The 24911-nt window shown below is 38.8% G+C and overlaps 1 protein-coding gene across 2 annotated transcripts in view; it reads right to left on the bottom strand.

The window, feature by feature from the left end:
- The window catches only part of CPT1A (carnitine palmitoyltransferase 1A), a 49776-nt gene that overhangs the window by 4695 nt on the left and 20170 nt on the right, over nt 1–24911 (bottom strand). Inside the window, exons 4-18 of one of the 2 annotated variants that reach the window (XM_063438140.1) lie at nt 22331–22508; nt 21950–22051; nt 18594–18731; nt 17665–17742; nt 15744–15851; nt 12957–13044; nt 9376–9571; nt 8016–8204; nt 7670–7775; nt 6803–6919; nt 5801–5965; nt 3944–4078; nt 2860–3012; nt 2550–2663; nt 821–913 (exon numbers count right to left, since the gene is read on the bottom strand). In XM_063438140.1, coding sequence (XP_063294210.1) covers nt 821–913; nt 2550–2663; nt 2860–3012; nt 3944–4078; nt 5801–5965; nt 6803–6919; nt 7670–7775; nt 8016–8204; nt 9376–9571; nt 12957–13044; nt 15744–15851; nt 17665–17742; nt 18594–18731; nt 21950–22051; nt 22331–22508 — 1960 coding nt within the window. Of the gene's footprint in view, nt 1–820; nt 914–2549; nt 2664–2859; nt 3013–3943; nt 4079–5800; nt 5966–6802; nt 6920–7669; nt 7776–8015; nt 8205–9375; nt 9572–12175; nt 12261–12956; nt 13045–15743; nt 15852–17664; nt 17743–18593; nt 18732–21949; nt 22052–22330; nt 22509–24911 lie in introns of both variants that reach the window. The other variant, XM_063438141.1, reaches the window with a different exon arrangement.

Here is a 24911-nt window from a genome sequence, read left to right as displayed (position 1 = left end):
ATGAGCTGGTGACTGTACTCTCTCAGAACATGTGAGTCTACAAGTGTGCTATGGTAAGCTTAGTAACTCTGATACAGGAAATATTCATGGTCTACGCAAATTATTGATATAGAAAAAGCCATTGCCTATAGGGGTTTGTAAGTGTAACATACAATAAGGATATTTGCACTATGCGTTTGTACCATGCTGCAGCTGAGCAAAGTAAGTGGAGGCTTACGGGATACATTTCGCTTTGCTAAGTTAGTTAGGAAAACACAGGTTTCTGAGAGGGGAAAGGGTTAATACATTTTCCTAAGAAAGAATAATTCAACAATAACCAGTTTGGCTGCTTATGGAATCTTTGGCAGGATTAGGTGCCCTATGAATCCCAACACCTCATCCCTTGAAGATAAACTCGAAGGGCAAAGAGTTGGTGAGATGTGGCTCACGGTAGGCAGTGACTTTCCCAATTAATGCCTACCGTGAATCACGTCTCATCAATTCTGGCAAGCTTGGAAGAAGACGACATATCTGGTGGGAGAGGTGGCAAAGGAATTTTGAAAGACCAGATAATAGTTTAGGACCTAGTATGCAACTGTAATCATTCTAAGCCATCTTCTGGCCATTAAGCATAGCTGTAAACTTTTTATACTGAAAATGTAACTTGGTATCTTTAGTACCGCCACCAATCTCTGATTAAAGGTGCAGTATGACGCAGGACTCAATGCTTTGCTCAAACCATTCTAACATTTGAGGTGGAATGTCTCTTTAAACACTGCTTACTGAATAATGCAGAACAAACCGTTATTCTTTTATACCTTCGTGTACAAACATTACTTACCGTTTCAGGACTGGAGAATTTACTTGAGATGTGAAAGTTGATCAGATTTTCACCCACGATTATATAGGAAACTCCATAACCATCATCTGCAACCTACGAACATTATACAAATAATAAGATGATCATCGGTTCCATAAAATTATTCAAACACATTGTTTACTTTAATAGACAGTATCTTTAATATATTCAAACAGAAACCAGCACCAACGTCTCCCCTCTCCACAATTTCTGTCACTAATTGGGTCAGCTCTTCTAGTAATTAAACTTGAAAACAAGTATATATATCACTGTGGACACAGTAGCTGTGAGGATTAAGCTAACACAGCAGGACGGCACAAGTCCATCAGGGTAGACAGTATCATGATATTTGCAGAACGGACAGTCTTCTAATGCAATAAAAAGTCATCCTGTAGACCGTTCCTGCGGGACCAGACCTTTTCTTTCATTGAGCCGGAATACATCCTATTGTAGCAGACCGTTTTAAACCATGTTGGGACAATAAGACCCCACTCACTGTGGCTACTTTGTAAAATATATTTTGTTATTTCCAAGGTGTGCAGGCCATTCATGGGTCCAACAATGATGTGACCTTAAGAGACATGACACACAAACTATTATCCTGCGTATAATGTCAGGGTTATTAACGAGTGAATTGATGGGAATTCAAAAGTTCCTTTGTCAGATTACTGCCTCCTTCCCTAAAATCTACTGAACTCCCATGTAATCTAGCACCGGGCAGTCTCCTCTCATCTTCAGATCATCAGTGGTCTAATCCAATACATCTCACACAGAAGCAACCTGTACTGCATGCCTGACAATCTCCGCTCTATGCCAGCTGGATTGTTCTCATAGAGAAACATTAAATCTAGTACTTTTATACGAGGAGTATTAACAGCTTTCAATGTCAGCTTGCTGAACGTAACTATGTAGAACGTGAAGACCTTCACGTTAATGGTCCTCCCAGGGTAGTGTCTCTTGTGTCTGTCAGTCTGACCATCACTACGGGAGCGGTTTGATTTGGATGAAGTGCCAGGATGTAAAGATGTACCTTGGAATGAAGATGGCCGTGCCAGCGAAGGAGAGCTTTAGGCCAGTTTTTATCCCATCTGCCACACATTAAATGGCCATTTTATTATCAGTGGTTTTAGCAAAATAAAAGGAAAGACCAGGAAATGATAGAGTCGTACACTACAAAGGACTGTGAGGTTGCAAACACCTAGATCGGAACTTTCCAACAGTTGGACAAGGTTGGGGAGGGAGAGAGGAATATATTTGTATATATCTTTTTTGAGAACATCCCCTCCCTGTGATGATAATTTCTGGACATTCAGGAGTTAAGACTTAGTCCACTGTCTGGGATTGCTGAATCTCGAATGCAGTGGGAGCTTGCCAGCATTTCGGATCTGGATTACCATTTTGCATGAGATCATTTTGAGATGCATATGGAATCAGATTCTCTCTCCACCGACACAAGTGAGATAAACTAGCTTGAGATTGCTGTCCATTTTCAGCGTTGTGATTTGGTTTGTAGGCTTAACCTTACGGTCGTCATGGCCTTCATACTGTCCATGTAATGATAATCTGCATTTTATAAAATACTTTTTGAACTTACATTCTTTATTTAGCAAAATGGATGTACTGAAGGCAATATTCGTGTTATCTTGACTCATAACATTTATTTAACTCATTATTTAATTTACCAAAGAAAAATAAATCTCAGAGAACTTACAGGTCCAAATCCACCGCCACTCGAGACGTTTTCTGGGAACTTATCAAGCTGGAAGAGGTGTACCTGTTGCTGGGGTGTTTGACTTGTGGACAGCCTCCAAGGCTCAGACAGAACCTACAGAATTAAGGAGATTGTTAATCCACAGCACTGTAAATTTAATTTCCAGACAGTAATCAGGTTTCTGTTTAATCATTTACGGTCAAGCTAATTGGCCCTCGGTACCAGGAAAGGTGACATTTTTGATATTGGTCATAGATAGAGGTCTGGGATTGTGGTAATCTGATTAAATCCACACTCGGCTAGGACTTACTTCTTTCAGGAAAGGAGAGTCCACCCCCAGGTACTTGGATACCACGTACAAACAGAACAGGTGGCGGTCAATCCCAGAGCCAGTCATGGCCAGACGGTACATCTGTTGGTGTTTCTCTGATGCAAGCTTGAACAACTTGATTCTTTTCTCGGCCTGGTGAGGCATAACATGTAATCTTAGTCCTAGAGCCTTGTGTGCTTAAAAACATTTACATGAATTCTATTCAATAACTTGTCAAAAAAACAAAATAGGGTTTAAAGCAAACTTCATAGCTCCGTCTAGAAAACCTGCCAGTAAGAGCTTGGGAATTACACACATTGTGCGCTAACTTACACTGGTATAAGACCCAGGTTAATTCCCTGCTTCCCGACAAGGCCTCTTGCTGAACTTAAAAACTTGATTATACAATATATATATATAGTATAATCAAGTTTTTAAGTGTGTGTGTGTGTGTATATATATACACACACACACACACACACACACACACACACACACATACACACTATACCAGTGGTTCCCAAATCAGTCCTCATGGCCCACCAACAGTCCAGGATTTATGTATGTATTTCCCTGTTTTATTCCAATGGAGATACTAACAAAACCTGGACTGTTGGTGGGTCTTGAGGACTGGTTTGGGAAACACTGTACTACACAACAAGCTGAAGTGGTTATGATGCCTAGAGTGTCAATAAACCAGACACATTGTTTTAAGGAGCCATATTGTTAAAGAGGAAGGGTCACCTTTTTGTTACCTTACTGCACTTTCCAGGAGGTCATTACTATTACCTTTCCCTAAATGCCCTCTGCATGCACACATCCAAAGCATCACTGTCTTGCAACTAACACAAACTCAATTGCTTTGTGTTAATAAAGCACAACCACACAGACCTGAAGTTACTGCAAATAACTTCTGCAATGAGCCATCACCAAACCAGGAAGTCATTCAGCCATATATTAGCTGTAGCAGTATCTTAAATCCCCATGTGCAGCAGTATTTTTATCCAAAAGGGGAATTTAGATCACTTGGATATTCGTAAATATTTCATATAAAGGAAATATATTAAACTTCACATGAACTTACGGTTTGTGTTGGGTCAACCATGGCCAAAACAAAGTCACTGGATTCAATCGTACAGGAACGGACGGTTTCTGTCCTGCCTTCTCTGAACAGCCGGGTCATGGAAGCCTCGTAGGTCAAACAAAACTTGTTTTTATCCTGAAAATGAATGTAAAATCACTTTAGACAGTGCAGTAGATGCAACCTGAACTACATATCAGCACTCGACTGTCTGGACAGATGTTATCAGTCTCAACCAAGCATGCCTGAAACGTAACTGCTGAAAATAAGATTTTAGAGTGAAAAAAAATCAACATTATTGAGCGATAAAACTATGTAAAGAAGGTAATGCTCCACTCTGGCAGCGAGATTTCCGAACTTGTCTAGAAGGTAACAGTCTAAGTCCAGCATTCTATCTAAATAATGTTTTGCTCACACTGAGCCTTAGTTTTTTTTTATCTCCATGAGACTATAACAAAATGTATTTATACATCCTTGTTTGAAGGCCATCCACGGATCTAAACATTACACATGAGTACAATCACTACAGATTCTCTGAAAACGATTACGAGAATGATATCACCCACAACTAGGCACACAATGGGCATGTTCTGATGGTAAACAATACAGGCTTCCAGAACAAAGCTCCCCTAGATGAGTTGGTGTATAGGATCGGCTTGGCTGGGAATCCAAGAATTCTGGGGGCAGAAGCTCAAGCTGCAGTTTCTCCCTGAGAATCATCGGTCCTGTGAAACAAAACGTATCTCCTTCCTACTTGTAATTTGAAGTTCTAGCAAGTAACATGCATCTCGTTTGCTGTATGTTTATTCTCTGTCCCTATTATAGTGATGAGGGATGTTTTAAATTCACGATGATGAATTGGTGAATTAGTAGATGTTCTGGCCAAGATTTACAAATACTGTCCTGGTGCTCCCTGCTGTTCCCATTTCTCCGCTCTCCAAAGTATGCAATTTGGGGACAGTGTGAGTGTGGGTTATCTAGCATTGAGAGGACATGAGCTACATGTGCCTGGCGTAGGACACAATGCTCTTACTGCTCTTTTTCTGTGGCTCTGATCAATTTCATAATGAAACAACAGAGTGTGATGTAATTTATCAGATTGCGTTCTTGCCTAAAACACAAACCATGAGGAGAAGGGAGAAGCAAAGAATTGTGGCACTGAAAGTACAGGTCGTTTGATATCCCTACTAAGAAATACTGGGCTCACAGAAGTGTGAATGTACCTGTTCACGTCCCACAGCACATAAACTATTTAGGAATCAATCAGAAAATATTTGTGTTAAGAATTAAATGTGGTCTTATGTGCACCCACAAACAATGCATAGACGATTAGAGCCGAGCACAGAATTTAAGTAAAATATAAAGGGACACTGTAGACACCCAGACCACTCCAGCTCATTGAAGTGGTCTGGGTGCAGTGTCCCATCACCCTTAACTCTTTATAAACTGCAATAATTACCTACTAGGGTTAACTCCTCCTCTATGGATGAGGACTTACAGTGTCACCGGAATGCACAGACTAAAGAATTCAATAATGACTTCCTATGGGGAAATCCTAACGCGAACACGGCCATTGCCGCACATTCGCATTAGGTCTCCCCCGTCGACGTCAGCGTAAGCAGAGCCAGCACAGAGGAACATCGGCAATGGACCCAGGTATGTGACAAGAGGGGTCATTAACCCCTTCTGCACCACAGGAGGGAGGCCTTAACAGAGGGGGAAGCTATAGTGCCAGGAAAACGAGTTTGATTTCCTGACACTATAGTTTCCCTTTAAGCAAAAACAGTGGAGAAAGGAAAAGGTTATCATACATCACAGTCCCTGGCTTAGAGAAGAAACCCTATGTACCCACAAACGTACCCTGTAGTGAGCGAGCTGCAGTGCCAGCTGCACAAAGGCATCTGGGCTGGTTCTGGATTTCTTGATGAGCCCTTTGCCAAAAACATCAAACGGGAAAGAGTGAAAGTCAACATCGTCTGCAAGAGCTTTGGCAACAGTCAAAGAATCCTCAATGACGTTTTGGCACTGAAAAGAGAAAGATACACGGGTTGGATCAAGCACGCACAAGGGCCGCAGTGACATGCACCTATCATAAAATCAGTTTTACAGATTTCAACAAAATATCAGAGACAGGAAGAGGGGCAATTAACCCCGACACTTCTCCTGACACTTCTCCTGACGATTGAATGGAGTGGGAGGTGAGCTGTGATGTATATGGAGAATGAACTGCTGGAGACAGGCGGCAAACATTGCACAAAGCCAGGATTTTATGGTTAAAGAGCAACGGTTTCAGCTTTACTCTAATAGAAGTGATTTCTAAATTTATCAGATGGGTTTGAATAGGAGGCACAGTGGGTTCACTTGGTCAGAAAAATGGACACGTGCTTCGACTGGTCCCCCAGGCTAAGAGATGCCAGTCCTGCCCTGCATACTGTAGACACACATGCCACATGCAATGCACACATAATAGACCACAGTAATATTAAATTAAAAAATATGAAACGTTAGGAAGAACCATCAGAGGAATGGAAATTGATGTTCTGCATTATCAGAACCACTGCAGAGGTGGTGGGCTATGGACTCCTAAGAAAGCTTCACTTTGTTCAAACCGACCCAAATGTATTTATTTATTTTCAAAAGGAATGAGAACTAGTGTTATGGGAGATGCACTCAATAATGAACAAGCAATGTGTGACTTCAGCTACATAGTATACGGCCTCTATACATGTAGGAAATAGTGTTTGGTTAGATACACGCGAATGACAGGTTGCTCAACTGCATCAAAAGCCAAAGGATTGATCAATTCAATATAGTTGGTATTTTTTTTTTTACAACACACAGATTTGTAATTTTCGGTCTTACCGGCTCTGGGATCTCCCACTGTAATCTGCTTGGAGGGGGGATGCTTGGGTTAATCTCTCCCTTGCAATTTCCTTCCTCTGTGTATCCCAAATCAAAGTTATCGGTTGCCATGACGTACTGGAAACAATGTGAAACAAGAACAGGTTAGGAATATTTAGCACCAATTTTGCTGGAAAATCAGCACTGGATTAAGAGTTAAATTGATAAAATGTAATCATTATTAAATTCCCACAAACCATCCCACGAAAAAATAATTCATTCCCAAAATAAGTTGGCTTAGCAGCACATTGATAGTTCATGCTTCCAGGTTAGAAGGATTCGTACTTCATATTGTGAAACTGGATAGCAAAACACTGATGGACATCATCCACAGACATCTAGCAACAGAACAACAACTACAAAGAGCTGCAGTGTTAGCAGTTATTAGTGTGCCCCTTTAAATGGTATTTCCATAACTGTATAGAAAAAGATATATATATATATATACACACACACACACACACACAGACACACACACATACATACAGACACACACACACACACACACACACACATACATACAGACACACACACACACATACAGACACACACACAGACATGCAAAAAAAAACATTGATGGTCAAATATTAGGCATGCTGGATCTGTAACAAAATTACTTTTGGAGTGGTAGATATATGGAACCGCCTTCCAGCATAAGTTGTGGGTATTGTATAAGAATAATGGGGAGACCGGAGTTGGTCCTCAGTTTGAAATGAAGAATTAAGGCTGAGAGTTTTTGGTAAGAATGACACGGCTACGTGTTGAGCAAGCAGAGGTTAATTCGAGACACATACAGACTAGAATGGACATTTCGCAATATAAACCCACCTCCCAAAGATGTCCTAAGATTGGGGCATCCGCCCAGGAGTGTTCGCAGTTCATGCCCATCTTTCCATTCTTAAACACAATGAAACTAATTGTTTTGTCAAACCACCTAAAACACAAGAAATGCAGAGAATAACATCTGCCTTGAAGGCCAGTAATGTCCTTTTATCGTTCATATTAATAAATATCACACATCAATACAATTAACGGCTTTATAACCTTGGATAAAGAAACTGCCTATTTTAACTTGTAGGAACACAATATGCACATTAGAATTTATAAACAATAAAATAGGAAAACAGAACATTCGAGATGTACGGAGCCGGCACCGTAGCAACATGGAACGTACCTGTCATAGCATTTTCCATGCAGAAGAGACTTGGCATAGTTGTCAAGGGAGGTGACGGGATCCTCTTTGTTGTACCCTTGTTCTGTGTCATCCAGCGTGACAAAGAAGGCCGATTTCTCAATGGAATCCAAGGACTGCCTGTTCTTTCCATTTGCAAAGTATGTCTTTCTAGCATTGGCCCAGGGTATTCTGCGGAACACACATTGTTCAGGAGAAAAGTGATTCAATGTAACAGGCTAGGTAGGGCTTGTTCTCGGTTCTGACTCTCCATCTGTTCAACTACGCTTTCCAGAATTCAATGTCAAACACTGGTTTTCTGAGTATTTTTTAGATTTGTAGTCCATGAACAGATTAAAGGCCAAGGGGAGACAGCACTTAACATGATTTGAGCTGTGAATTATAAACAATGCTCTAACAACTGAAAATAAACTGCTCTCTAATGCCCTGCAGCCTCACTGCTCAATTCCCTGCCATTTAGGAGTTAAATCACTTTGTTTATACAGCCCTAGCCACACCTCCCTGCATGTGATTTACACATTCTTCCTACACAGTTCCTGTAAATACAGATAATATGTTTTAACTTTCTTTGTTGCACAGTCTGTGAACTTTAGAATTTCTTATCTCCTTTTTTAGAAGCGTACACAGGCTGCAGGAGCCTGTGTGCGCGCTTAAAGTTCAACATGGCTGGCTTGTTATACCTCTAGTGGCAGTCACTGAGGCGGACACTAGAGGTGCTTCCTGTGTTCACACTGTGCAGCACTAGCGTTTAGCGTCTCCACGCTCTGCATGGAGACACTGAACATTCCCCATAGAAATGCATTGATTCAAGCCATCTCTATGAGGAGATGCTGATAGCCTCCTGATGCTTTCTTATGGGAAGACACGGCCAGCTGCAATGAAACTGGCGCAGCGTGGTACTAAAGGTGAGATCACCTTAAATCTCTGGAAAAATGGGGGCCAGGGACCTAATGCTGCATTCCAGCACTACATGTGAACTAAGCTGTGCCAAGTTAATTTTTTTGTAAGTTAATCGGTCTCTGCTCCAAACCATCTTCAGACTGACATAGAAGGGGAGATTTATAAAAATATCTGTAATCGAAATGCGAGGCAAAGCTTAACATATACATGATCACCGTGGAAACCAACGGAATGTTCATGCCGATTCTATCAATTTCTATGTTGATTGCCCACTTCTGGAAACTGGACTTTTTTATTTATTTATTTAAAATCTCCCCTGTGCAAAAGAGTAGAACACAGGTCAATGATCATTTTCAGTGGCGTCCAGCCATGTAGCAATAAATTATTAAACGAGTGTGTCGTGGAAAAATGTATTTGCTTGAAGCAAGGAGTTAAAACGTACCTATCTCCAGCAGTGAGTGCAGCCAGTTTCTCTTCCCCCGCCTGTGGCTCGGACTTGTCTTCCAGAATACGTTGCATCTGCTGTTCGATCTCTCTTGGTTTCAGTAATCTCCCATCATGATACATCCACACTTTGAAGTACCGCCCCTTGTGGTAAACTACAATGTGTTTGCTGTCTCTCATGTGCTGAATTGTATCTAAAACAGTCAGAGGTTTAACAGTAAAAGGCAAGCTGGTATGGATTCAGATTTCTTAAAATTAATTTGTTCAAGACACTAATTTATCAATTGAGAATTATATTTGCTTTATGTTTTATATCCTTATTGTGTACCTGTTAACCAGTATATAGCAGCACAGTATTTATTGGTGTTATAATAGAATAATCAAATTATTGTGAATTCTCATACTTTTTTGAGAATTATTATGCGTTGCCATATTAGATTTGGTAGCATTAGTAGAAGCTTCTCCAGGCCAATTATATTTCCATAACTTTTAGGAATCTGGAACATTCATTGCAATAACATAGGTTAACTGACAGATGGCAACCATGACCATATTATACCTGTAGAAATGACACGGTCTGCCAATAAATAGAGTGCTGCCTAATGTATTAGCACCTTAAAGCCTCTATGATCAGAGTTGAGATCTGTGTTTAGGCTTTCATACAGCAAAGCTTTTAAAACTTGGATGGACTTTGCTTTCCGATCAGAAAATAAAGTCAACGATATATCCTCCTCTTCTTTAGGTCTTCTTGGGTAACTGCCTATGCTGGGTTTGGAACGCAGTGACATAGGAGTAGCCTAGTATATTTACAAATACAATCAAGCTTATTCCTACGCGGCTTGTTGGGCCATAAAAAGCAATAAAAGTAGGCCATTAAAATGCACAGTGCTAATGTTTGTACATCACACCAGGCAATGGCAACAACACAACACAAACAATACACTCGAGGCTTCGTGGAAATTGTACAAAAGCGGCCTCTTAGGTTTAGTTAGAAAATAAATATGGCTGCTGGTAAAGCATGAACCTGGAAATTACTCATTATCTGACAAATTAAACAATCAATTCCAAAAATTAACAAATGCCAGACAAAACTATGTTATGGCTAATTCAGACCAAATCATTTGTTTTCCGAGAATTGTTTCTATATGTGAGCTATGAAGTTAGCGATTACAGTTCATTTTTGTACACAAGCCCCGAAACATTTGAATACAGAGTATCTTAAAATCAGTTAAAAACAAATGGATTACAGTTTAAGCAGTTCATTTAGGAGAGAGAAGGAGTGTTAGGGGTTAGTCCCAGATGAAAGCATGCAACAGCAGCAGAGCGTGAGGTTAATTGGCAGAGAGTTGGACCTTACAGTCTCGCAAAGTAATCTTTAGGTGACAAAATTGTGAATAAAAAAAAAAAATGTAAAACTAAAATCACAGTTTAACTGTGCAAGCTTAGATAAACATTTTGCACAAAAAACACGGAACCATTGTGACCCTAGCGATAAGCCTTAAAGCGTGTTCAGCGTGATCCACTTACAAACATGACTGAAGGGCTTTCTGAAGAGGTTAGCAGGGACGTTGTGTTTAGAGCACTTCTAACAAGGTAAATGTCGGAGTTGTTTGGAAGACAGGGCAAACTTAGTTTAACAAGAGGACTCCAGCACCTACACAAATACAACTGTCCAAAATCTGATGCAGATCGGGATTCTCTCACTTTTAATGCCGGTCACTTGCAATTAGTCATGTACCTTCATAAATGGCAAATATTTCTAAAACGAGAACGATAGACTTGGAACTAAAATCATGTTTTATCCTGGTAATTTACATGGACACGAACAAGTTAGTGTTTTATACATAAATATCTATCTAAGAGAGTTATGAGCATATTGGGAATTTTGTTTACGTTTAATGTCCTTCTTTTCTCTCCCTATGTGATGGAGAAACCACAAGTAGGGCTGGACATAGAGTTGTGCTACCATTGTGATTGCACAAAGTGCAAAAAGAGGCAGAGCCACCACACAGACCTAATCGATCGTGAGAAATGGGAGAAAAAGTGGCTCTCAATCAATTCTGTAGCGATTGTGAGCCTTTCGGCTGCCAGAAGGCTAAGTATTCAGTATTACAACAGGATCAAAATAACAAGAAGGTACATTTCATAGAAAATGGGTAGCGGTAAGAAATGTGGGAGAAGAACGGTCAGGAGTCATGGCATTAAATCCCCCCATTAACACATACACGCCATCTTCACACATGCTAAACTTGTAAGGTGCAAATTCTAACAATGTCATTGTCCAATTGCTGAACAGATAGAAATGTAACTTTGAATACACCCTAAACATAGGATTTAAGGGGTGGGTGATATCTTTGATTTATCACATTAACAGGTTTTTAGGTGGAACTTGCTCGCTATGTTTATAAGAACTCCTTTACTTGTGAATTAGCAAAACGGTAACATACAGACATGCAGATTTACAGACAAGCATTGCTTTGTCCTCATACACAGTACTGCCCAAAACAGAAAGTTTGCATTCAGCCCCTTGTGAATCCCTGCGTTCGTTAATTCCAAAGAGGAAAATGCATTTATTTTCATTGAACTCTGGGAAGTCAGGATTTAGCCAATCAGATGGCAGAATGTCATGCCCGGCAGTCAGTTTGTAAATGGTTCACTTTTGTGTTATGGTTTTTGCGGCAATGCAAAAAATAAATAAAGAACTTGTCTGTTAATGCCCCGCGTGCATTTGTTTAATTTTAGCACATAATGCTGGATTAAGAGGACTGACAACATGAATGACAGGGCAAAAACTGTACCTGTCTCAATGCCAGGTATACGGCTAGTATTGAACATTCGTTCATATTGGGCAGAACACATTGGGATGGTATTATTAATCATAAGCTGTAAGGAAAAATAAAGTGTAAACAAGACAAGGGAAGGATATGAAAAATAAAACAGGTAAACAGGCATGAGGTAACAGGACACTTGGAATGGATACAGAATAATAAAAAAGAACCCAAAATGTTCTCCAGGAACCTGAAAATGGAATGACGAAAACATAGCAAAAAGATAGACATTGCAAGGCAGCCATGTAGGTGAAAGAAGGAATATCTGCAGAAATATTGACCGTGAGACAACATATCAAATCCCAAATTCTGGTTTTAAAAGGATTAAAGATGAGGAGAATCCTTGTAGGGGGTGGATTATTTTTGCCAATTGTATATATATATTTATATTGTGCATAAGTGGACAAGTCGTCTTGCACCGTCACAATAACGAGTGCAAGAACATGCGCCAATTATATTTTTAATTAGGTAATTTTAGAATTCATAATTAAGATCAAATTGCAGGAGGTGTTTTTTTATTTTAACGTAAATGGATACGAATGAGATGTCAAACGTTCCCAAAATGCCACACCGAGAGCTACAGAGGTGTCACAGGCACCTAGGAAATCTGTGAGGTTATTTGAAAGTTCAACACCCGTCCAGTCTAATCTTTGTCATTTAACAGCTATGGATAAGTAATGGCATCTCGCGGTTAATATTTGGCAGATATCAGAATGCCTATTGATGCTACTACTGCCTGTAACTCTCTTACCTGTCTCTTCTCCTGGAATCCTCGAAGTATTAAACATTCTTTCCCACTGAGCTGAGCAGAGTGGAACTGTTGATCCCATCAGTAGAATCTACACCATATACCAAACATTATGCGTAATGTGTTATAAATGGAATCATTTACTTAAAAGTCAAATAAAAACTATTTTTGGGTGGAAAATAATCTGTTACATAATACAATTTAATTGTGCCTTCAATGGCATAAGAGGGCAGCATCATATTAAAAACATGTAGGGCAGCAGCAGAGCAATTATAATTTAGGAAAGTTTAAGTCAGTATTCTCCTTTTTGCTATGAAATATTGCACTGACTGACACTGCGTGAATAAAGCATTTATTAGGAGGACTATTTGTCACGGCTGCCCCAAATGTGCCAATCACCACACTGAGTAGTCATGTCTCTTTTTTACATTAAGATGTTAACCCAGGGAAGGGAACATCAAATGAGGTTAATTGTCTAAGTATGGTAACAGGGACAATCATCTTTTAATTCTCATCTAAGAAAGACTTTCCCAGTCAATATAAACAATCAATAGGCATAAACGGATTATCAAACATTTCCATGGCAATTTCCACTTTTTATGCGATGTCTATAATGGAATGGCAAAATGGAAACACAGACGTTACATACATTGATAAGCAAAGACATTGAGATTTCCAATGTCTCTCAGCAGGAATCGGACACAAAAATCAATCAAATAAAAAGGTCACAAATCTTGGACAATATATATTTTTTTTTATTAAGAAAATGTTTTCTTTAAAGTGGCCTGTCCCTTAAAATAATCTATTTACATATAACATATTTAATTTCTCCCCCCACCCCCCAAATGTTGGTTGGTTTCTAAAGCTATTTTAGAAAACCTCTATTTGCAACGTAACTCTAATGTAAGCTCAACATATCTGATCTCTCTCTTAAAGCTGCACTGTCACTGTCAAGAGAGTATAGCATGGAGGTCCATGAATGGATTCAGCGACTCCACGGGATGTTCCATAGACCGAGCCAATTACCTGTACTTGTCACTGGTGACAGCCGACGTGACTGACTCTGTAGCTCTGTCCACAGTCAAGGAGAGACAGGTGGAGAAAATATACAAAGACAAAGTAGTCCCTGGTTTGTCTTTGTAGATCTCTTGACCGGGTGGGAATTTCAGTCAAAATGAGTATTCTATAAAGATTCTATAAATTTTTGAGACAGATGTATTTAAAGGGAAACTATAGCGCCAGGAAAACAACCTTGTTTTCTTGGCATTAATAGTTCCCCCTCCGTCAAGTCCCCCATTCTGTCACTTAACTGGGTCCAGCACCGATGTCCCTCGGCGTTGGCTTGGGTCCGTCAGCCGGCGGAGAAGACCTAATCCTTATGTACGGCAAATCACGCTCGCCTTAGGATTTCCCCATATAATAGAATTATTCTATGCTTTCCTATGGGGTTTTGGGTGATGCTGGACGTCCCCAAGTATAGTGTGAGGATGTCCAGAGTCAGTTAGGCGACCAAGAGTCGCTCTAACAGCTTGGAAGTCCCTCTAGTGGCTGTCTGGTAGACAGACAATAGAGGTGAAGTTAAACCTGCAAGGTAATTATTGCGGTGCCTTACAAAGTGTAATACTTACCTTCTCAGGGTTAAGGGACCTTTGACACTGCACCCAGACAACTACAATGAGTGTCCCTTTAATACTCTTCTTAATATGTTAAAGTTTAAGGTGACTGGTCCACATCAAACTGGTATTCAACAATTTTTTTCAGATAAAAGAAAGGTCAGACATGATGAAGGATGACTAAATGGTAGATTCCCAGCTGTTGTAGTACTACAACCCCCACGATGGTTTACTAGCATTTAGACTGACAAACGTTCATGGGATTTGTAGTTATGTGACAGTTGGGACATCTATTTCTTGGCCACCCCAGTAGACGTTTAAATTGTGATCTGTCTTTGGCATTAGTACAATTGATTTGTAAGATAACCTACGAACAGGAGAGTCTATTAATTAAAGAATACAGAGTAACTTGTGTTGAGCGGGCAACAGAATTTTAAAATAAAGCCCATGGTTGTCAACATAAAACTTGCTCTTTAGTCGATAAACGAGTTAGTGGAGCTAAAATACCACAATAAACACTAATTTGCATAATACTAAAAGTTAGTATAAATTGAAAATATATTCATGCAAATTACGTGTAAAATAACTAAATTCACGTCCAAGTTGAATATATACTGTTAAAGTAAATGTACATTTATACAACATATATTTTATTTGCGCATTCATCTAAAAAGAGATTTGATTTCTAACGTCATAAGCACTACAACTGGATGTAGTTATTATAATTCATGGAGTAATCATATACTTAATTAGCAAGTATGTTTATATCGGATGCCTTGTCTTTGCCTTTTATAGAAAGTGATTTAACTAAATCTAGTATTAACGTATTTAAAAAAAATAAATGGATTTTACATCTCATAAACTCTGAATTCTAGTAATTTTAACTTAAAATAAAATAACTGATCAGGAAAAATTCCCCTGCTCAGCTATCGTCACATAAGTTGAAAATACATTTATGAAAAATGCCTTTATTTTATAACTTTCTCTTTCTTTAAAGCCATCAGCAAATTTAATAAGTTTTTCATAATAAATACAGATGCACATGCTAAGGATGTCCTACACACTAGAGACATATGGTGATCTGTTCATATTTTGTAATTCTCTCTCGCTCTCATTGTAACAGAACAGATGCAGCCAATCAGCCTCTCTCTTTACAATCGCACCATTTTTGACATACCGGTTTGACCTCCTCTCTGTCCAGTTTCCTTCTGTAGAGCAAGATTGCATGAATGGCATTACCAGCTCTTGCAGCTTGGATACGAGTTGGCAACACATACAGGTAATCCTATGAGAGAAAAACACAAGAACATGCATGGTTTAGGAGAATGTTTGGTCATTTGGCTTGTTGATGATAAAGTATTAGAGACACAGTGAGGACACTGATGCCATTTAACTAGGTGTAAACATGTAGAAAACACGTGTGGTTAGTTTCCAACTTGGCCACTAAATATCTGTTGTAAGTGGTTGATAATAACAGCTGATCTAATATATTTATTAGTGGCTACAAAGTATTGGTATTTATAAAGCGCCAAATTCTGCAGCGCTTTACAATTGGAATGGGATATCCAACAACAAGTGATTGACATACAAAGTATTAACAGAGGAAAATGAGCTTACAGTCTACGAGGACACACAGAAATACCAGCATGTCAGAGGGGAGGAGGGATATGTTGTGGGTGTCACAATACGTTGGTAAAAGTGGTGTGTGACAAGCAAACAGTGGGTTATGGAGACAATGGAACCCAGATGGGTAATTGTAATGGGAGAAGTGTCACACGGAGATAGTAGGCTTTGCTAAAGATGTGTGCTTTTAGTGACCACTTTAAGGACATGGGGAGAGTGTGATATCATGGGGGGGGGGGGGGGAGGGGAGAATTCAAAAGGAACAGAGCAGCCCTTAATAAATCTACCAGACAGCCATTAGAGGCGCTTCCGGAATGTTACCGGACTTTTGGTCCGCTAATTGACGCTGGACGTACTCACGCTCTATTTAATGCTTTCCTATGGGGAGGCCAAGGAGCGACCCAGCGCCAAGGGATATCGGCACTGGAATCAGGTAAGTAAATAAATATTCTTTAACCCTTTATTCACCGAGGCTGGGGTCAGAATGAGCTACAGTGCCAGGAATACAGCTTTGTATTCCTAGCACTATAGTATCCCTTTATGGTAATCATAAGGTTATTTCCCTACATAGAGATTAACCACAACAATGCTCAGCGCTGGCTCAGCGTCCAGGAAGAGAATGCAGCAGAACTTGATTAACAAACAGAATCAGAGCCTACTTCACTGGATTAGTCATTGTTCTTGCATAGTGTACTTTGGTCTCCATATTAACAACACTAGGTGCAGGAGAGCAGATAACTTAATGTTCAAGGAACTATTCAAAGAAGAATGTTGTAACCCAATCACACAGGGCTCTGTAATTAACCTGAAACAAACATGGTTCTTCTTTTTGTAAGCCATAAAAAGGAGCAGCCAATGCCATAAATTCCTTTTTTATAGGAAAGAAGAATTAAATAGAAATGGAATGGATTAATAGGCTAAAATTTTACATGTTTTAGCTGCAATCATATCTTCATTTAAAAACAAAACAAAAGTCAGAAACAAAAAAAGGAACTCATTTGTCTCATGTAATTGCCAATCGTTGGTAACCTTTGGAAATAAAGCGTTTCCGACACTATTTCCCATTAGCTTTCATGGCTGATGGGAATAGACATCATTCTGCATGAAGTGCAATGGTGGCATTTAAAATGTTGTTAGGTTGTTAAGAGTTAGGAGTTGGACATTGTTCAAGTCACTGTATTTAAAACCAATTTATAATTAAAATCTAGAAAGAGGAGAGGGGTGGGGGACTACTCTCTTGCCGTTTAATATTAAATTAGCATGTGTACCAAACATGCAATAAGTCATTCTGGGCTTTGTCTGTAGTCTGCCTGCTAGTTAATACAAAGTCTGCAACATCCCATTAATAGACATAAATGGGTCCTTTGGAATCCCAAGAATGCATCCTGGGGTAACAGAAAGTGAAAGTTGTTTTCCCTAATAAATTTAAAGCCTGATACTTTCTTCAGATCTTTCACAGAGATATAAACTCTTACCATTGCATAATAGTTACTATTAACCATGATTGGGCCTCGGCCTCTGAGGTAGATGTATTCTTCCCACCAGTCGCTAACCTGAATAGAAAACAACACAAGAAAGTAAAACAAGTTAACTCAATATATTTTGGTTACATTTTAAAAATGAAAAGTTTAAAATAAAATAATTAAAAAAAAAATAAAAAAAAAATCAGGGAATTTATTTGGAACAAGGTTAATGTTCTGAAGATACAAAGTGTAGAACAAACACATATTTCTCCCACTTTAGTGCTGAGGTCAGGAGCCGGCTAACCCTTCACTGGTTCGTGGCATTTAAAGGCAGATCGCAATCTCAATACCAGAGGGATATTTGTATCACAGAAGATTCACAACAATGTAATGATGTGTAATTAATGGAAGAAGGGGGAAGCATCGCCAGGCTCTAGGACAAAATACGGCTCACACTTACGAAGAGATTTCCCCAAAAAATAAAGGGCAAAATTCAGAAATAAAAGTCTGGAAATATGGGGCCTCCCCACACATGCACACTCCCTTCAGTTGATGTTTGACTGCCCCCCCATGGGAGAGAGACAGGTGGCACGGTGTTAATGTTTATTCTTGTTTGTCCAACACTTATGCTGGACATGATTTCATATACCATCTCATTACGTACAAACAGAACTTCGATGCCATTGCTTATGGTATGAATGTTTTCCCGATCTAATGTGCAAAGCCTTTTGTTTGTTTTTTTCATTGTTGTTTTTGTAGGTTTTCTATGTTGTCAAAACCACTAAGCGTAAATTTAAAAAAGACAGAACCTATCCAATATCAATGTTACAGCAAAGCACACACACGCACGCACGCACACACACACACACACACACACACACACACACACACACCAATGTTACTCGTGCTTAATGCTTTACAGTAAAACGAGTCTGACTTACATAGTTGGTGGCCCACCAAGATTTCAGCTTTAAGTACCACTGGAGTCTTGGTCCCAAGTTAATGGCAAAATCTTTGGCAAGACCGTTCATTCTGTTGAAGTGCTGCTCATCCATAAGGGGTTTAACAGAGTCCAGGTACTTTAAGGACAAAACAAAGAAAGAAATGTTAATTTAAAGCCCAGCATTTTTACTATTCATTGTATCACTGTAATGCTTTTACCAAAACATGCTCACGTAAGCCCCTCTACAGCCACTTCCTTCCCACAATGTGTGTGCAGCACTATACAATTGTGAGACACGACAGATTAAGAATATCTGATGACACGATTTAAACACAATAATAATTAATGTTGAATAGGAGACCTGTTCACACAACATTTTACAATTAACCAAGAACATAATTAATAAATCGAATGTAAAAGCTCTGCGAGAGTTTGGTTGATCGTTACTCAATAATGACTTTATTGATGCATTTGCCAGAAATTTTATAAATATATACTGAAAGCTAAATAAAACGTTATTTTCTGCAATATAGCTCAATATTGGTCAACCGAACATCAAACCTATTGTGCGCCTTTATTTATTTTAAATTTACCGGAATACATTCATCTAGGAAAGGATCACTTTGAAACTTAAACATGGAATGTAGTAACCGTAACAAACTAAAGGAATCTAAACGCGTATATGTCAAATTTAAAGGGATCCCAATCCACTGGTAAATACCTGTGTGATAACCGATGGATTCTTAGCAGTTTGCATTATTAAAGCCAAAACAGCTCAGATATTCCCTGTACTTTCCCTTTTATTATAGTTAAAAAGAAGGTACTCTGCCTGCTGCCGGTAATAATAATAAAACGTTAATGTTGATAAGTACTTTTGTGCACAATGCCATCCTGTGTACTATATATCTACTATGTTTGTACAAAGTTCATCGACATTTGTCCAGCTTTCATTCTGAAATCACATTCCTTAACGAGAGAAAAAAAAAGCAATTCTGATTTTGTAACTACAGCTTTTTATAAAAATGTATTAAAAAGCCAAGTCTGATTAGCTGTGTGCTTTATTATAGATTAGTGATCCTATTTTTACAATATGTGTACGCAAGCATGCAGGCATTTTTAATTTCCATCCGACCAGCAAATTCAAATCTTATTGTATTTTCAATATGTCAATATATTATTACATGGATATGTATTCTATAATGCTATATATCACGCTGTGAAGCAAATAGCTGATATATATATTAGTGAAGGATCATTTTGCTACTGTCGGACGTATGGCTTTGAATAAAGGCCTTGAAATGGGTGAAGGGTGTACGAATATTGTAGAATCTAAGAAGACAGACAGCCCAGGCATAATTGCATACGTCTCCGATACCCACAAACTGGGATATTGGAGCCGTGTGCGGTTAGATCCAGACTCTTGCAAAGAAGAACCACCAAAACTGATGCTACTAGTAGACAAATTGCATCACTCGGGGAGTCTTATATTACTGCAGTTACAAGCTTTGTAAGATAGATTTACGGTTTATCTATGAGATGTTTATTCCTCTAGATAGAAAAATCTGGACCAATCAATTTCTTGTAACAGATGCCCTTAGAGAGCAGAAAGCGGTGTGGATATACCCAAAATTATCGCCACATCTTAAAGGACAACTGTGATAAAATGTTCTCTTTTTAAAAGTTGATTACATGTAAAGAAACTGATTAAATTTTTTTTAAATGATGCATTTGTTTTTTGGGGTGGGAGAGAAATTATCACTTGTTATCCAGACGAGCAACCATACTGTGTCAGACTCTTGTTACCTGTCCTACTGCCTGCTATACACAATTAAAAAATATATAATTCAGTCAATTTCAGTCAATGTAATAAACCTTTAAAAAATGAAAAGTGAAAATCTGATGGCAGTTGTCCTTCAAGTAAAGACTTCAGAGACTATAATAGTCTCAAAATGTAACCTCTAAAGACTGAGAAATATATTTTCCTAGATATGCTGAACAAAATGATATCTTTTCTATAAATGGTTGAAGATGACCAACGCAGACCTGCACTAGAGTCATTTGTGGTCTCAGAGATAGCGACTGCGCAAGTGTCCAACATTGCGGCAATTTAAAACAAAGCGCTAGATCAGCCCCTTACACGACAGTCGTTATTTCATTGAAACGAGCAGGTAAGAAGCATTTATCATGTTAGATGCTTTTCTTTCTTGTGATTAATGAAAACACTATAGCATCTTACCAAAACTTACCTTTTCTTAGCTTCTTCCTAAAAAAAGGTATATACAATAAAAAATAAAAAAAGGGATCTTTTCAACAACATGTTTAACCAAAAGAGAAAATAAATGAATGATTTCTATTAGTTTAAGTTTCTCTTTCTGCATTGATTCTATTACCTTTGGATTAGTAACGACCTCTAGCTCATGCGAGTATATTTTTACATGGAGACTTATTCAGTAAGATAATCAGCAGAATATTTATTTCCATTCACAAAAACATCCAAAGTTATAAAAAGAGAAAAAGAAACTTGAATGTATTGTGATACTAATAATAGTACCAGCTCTGACAATTGCTACTCTGGGTTCTGTTTCTTAGATTCTGTGTAATAGACCACCCAGACAGAGGGAGGCAGTGATGTCAGATGGGGAGTGTTATCCACCAAGGCTAATGAATAATGCAGAGTAAATGGAAAAAATAAGTTGATTTTAGAGTAACCTATTAATGCTTTTTCCTACATATTTCGTTCAGTAAATTGCAAAATAAAAAAGTTCATTTTTCTGCGATTTGCAGAATTACAACCACAGCTTTTCAAATTATCTTTCTTCATATTTCCTTTATCAAATATTTAATATGGTTGGAAAGAAAATTATTTTTTTTACCATTGTCAAAATTCTCTAAATATAAAATGCTTTTTGCTCCGATCTTGAAATATTTTGTGCAAATACACGTAAAATTATACTAAAATTATACTAAACCTTAAAATTATACTAAAAATAAATAAAACACCATATATTGCAAAATGAGAATATTTTACTAAATATAAATACATTTTATGAAAATTTCAGAAACAAAAATATACTATTAAAATTCTAGATCGAGGTTTGCAAAGTTACAAGTTTACTTTTTCATTGTCTAGGCACAGATAGCCTCCCCTGCACCATAGCTGCTTGCAAACTACATTTCCCATAATGCACTGCCCTTCTAAAGACAGATCACAAACAGCTGGTGTTGGAGGGCTAGCCATCACCGGCCTGAGGTTTGGGAAGTACTATCCCTGCAGAAACTTTTCTCCCTTGAGACCTTTCCTCTATTTAGGACAGCAACTTGCAACAAAATTAACTGGATGAGCAAAGCACGTACCCTCTTAACAGTATCTTTAACAGGTGGCACCGGGAGACGCGGAAGACATGATTGAAAACTGTACAACATTGGCTTGCGGCCAGAGAAGAGCTTTACCAGTCCCTGCAATACAAAAACAAACGCAATAATCAGATGGAAGTAATGGATACACGATGTCTCTCTGCTTTAATGGATCCGGCAATTTTCATCTGTGTGCAACGCAAACAAAATACTAGACAGCTATTGAAAAAGATGGAATAATATTGAATGTTCTCGTAACGTCATTGTGTCTTACAGCCCAGAAAGGGAAAGTGCACTAAACACGCCGTTTATTTCAAAATATGACAGTTCCCTAAAAGCAAGTTTTATCACCCGTGAAATTGAAAGTCAAGGTCTACTTACCATCCAGATCCTGGTTGTGGTGGGCATCTTGCCGTGCTCAGCAAACATCCAGCCGTGGTAAGAGAGAAGCGTCTTTAGCGAGTAGCGCATTGTTGCAAAAAGTGCCACCCACAAGCCTGTGCCAAAAAGCACTCCGCTGACGATATTCTGAGTCTGGCTGGTCATCGACATATACCCCCTTGGGAGGAAAAATAAATATATTTTATTAAACAGGAAGGTTACCGTTTTGTAGAGAATCGTATACGAATAAAAGCACATAGTTACTAAGTTACATAACAACAAAGTAGAGGGTGGGAAATCTTTGAATTTAATCTTGAAAGCCCAGCACACAGCACAGAACTATTAACCAGTCGTACAGTTTGTAAACTGCAAGACTATTGCCTGGCTGCTGCGGTGACCTCCATTGTTGGGTTATGAATATAGTAAGAATTAACTGCTTTAAAAACAAAGCTGTCCAATGTTTTTTTTTTTTTTTTATTATTATTTTTTAATGTTGAAAAAATATATTTACAGTGTTACAGTGGCTTGGTCACTTGATTATTTCACAGGTGACAGCTGTGGGATTCAGACATTGTCTTTTGCATCGCATGCGCGAGATTACAGCACGGACGTGGCTCCTGGTAGATGAGGTACGATGAGCTAATGAAAATCTGTAGGAAGAAGATAGCTGCGGGGGTCAGCTTCGGGTAAGCAAACCTACCTTTCACTCAACCTCCACAGCGACCCGACCATAACCGGGATGTCACTTTCAGGGGTCTTCGTAAAGTATGCAAAGACCCCAAAAACTGACATCTGTTTTAAGGAGCATGTTTTATTTCTAGTGATTTTCCTCATTTTCCTATAATGTCATGAATTCTAAGCACATTTTATACAGAGACTTTGCTGGAAATGATTTAGAACAATTTAGAAGAACTGTATTGTTATTATGTTTGTTTTTAAAAGCACGATTCTAAAGTTAGCGATAATATAGATTTAGGAATACAGGTTTATTTAACTCCTTACAAACACTTCCCCACCAGTACATATATGACATACTTACAACAAATCCATCATTTACCACCTTAAACTTTAATAACTTGCGGGAGCCGTGGAGATCACACACAACTACACGAGGAGACCGATATGAATTGGTTTTGTGTTTTTATAACTTTTTCTTTACCCGATTTTCTGTTCCCCCCCCCCCACCCCTATCAAAGAGCCATTTTTACTCAGCTACCATTCTCCGAGTGATCAATTAAAACAACTTTTTGTTTACAAATTGTTCTATGTGCATCTTACTCATATATCTACCGTAATTAGTAAAATACTAATCAGATAGACGAGTATGTATACTCATGTAAAAAAATAAATAGTTCAAATGTGTTTGATGGGGGCGGGGCCTAACTGCAGAGCTGTGCAGATGCTCATCTCAGCAGCTCCTGCTGAACTTGGCATCTAAAGCCGAATTTCACTGCCACACCGGCATACAATCACGATTAAAAGGCCACCACCACTGTAAAAAAAAAAAAAAAAAGCATGACAAATGTGTTTGATCCCGGAATATAAGCCAAGTAACTATAAAGCATTCACCTTATTCTGGATCAACATTGGAACATAACATATTCTGAAATGAAACTTCACAACCTCGTAACATGTGCGTTATCAATGTGAACTTTGCACCTTACACAATGTACTGTTTGAGTGACCTTCATAACATGAAATATACTATCACATACACTATCTTTCTACAAGTGGGAAAAGTAAGAGACATTGTTGGGAATTCAAAGTGAATTTCACATTTTCAGCCGAAATAGCAGTCAGAAAGCATGGCTGATTTGGAGAATTTTTCAGATCGATTATTATGTCCTTAAATTTAAATTAACTTTGAATTCCCAACAACTCTAACTTAAATGAAGAAACGCTGTTAGAGTCATAAGGAAGAGTATGATTTGCCTGATTAAAGAGTGGACAAAAAAGTAATGATACCCATGTGTCCATATTAAATAGCTCTTCAAACATTCTAATTATTTTCACCAGAACTTAAAGGGACACTGTAGGCACCCAAATCATTTCAGCTCATTGAAGTAGTCTGGATGCTGTGTCCCTATTGCACCTAGTCTAGCAATGTAAAACATTGCAGTTCCAGAGAATGTTTCCATTACAGCTCTAAGTCTGCCCTCTGTGGCTGTCTAAAATAATGTCTACAAGACAGCCACTGGAGGTGCTTCCGGAATTGAAACTGGCCTTTGGTCTGGTATCGAACACTGGACGTCCTCACGCTCTGCATCAGGACCTCCAGCGTCAGAATTTTCCCCATGGGAAAAAAATCGATTCCATGCTTTCCTATGGGAAGGTCTAATGCCCGAACAGCATTTGCCGCGCATGCGCATTAAACCCTGCTCATCGCGGGACAGAGGAGGGAGGGGAGCTTCGACCCAGCGCTGATAGATTGGTGCTGGGAAAAGGTAAGTAAGTTTAATCCTTTATTTACAGGGGAGAGGGGCATAAGGGAGGGGGGAGGCAGAGGGATTGGTAGTGCCAGGAATACGGCTTTGTATTCCTGGCACTACAGTATCCCTTTAAACTGTCTAATTCCAAAAGG

Source organism: Pelobates fuscus, chromosome 12, assembly GCF_036172605.1.
Source record: "Pelobates fuscus isolate aPelFus1 chromosome 12, aPelFus1.pri, whole genome shotgun sequence".
Classification (NCBI taxonomy): domain Eukaryota; kingdom Metazoa; phylum Chordata; class Amphibia; order Anura; family Pelobatidae; genus Pelobates; species Pelobates fuscus.
This window is presented reverse-complemented; position numbering and strand designations above follow the sequence as displayed.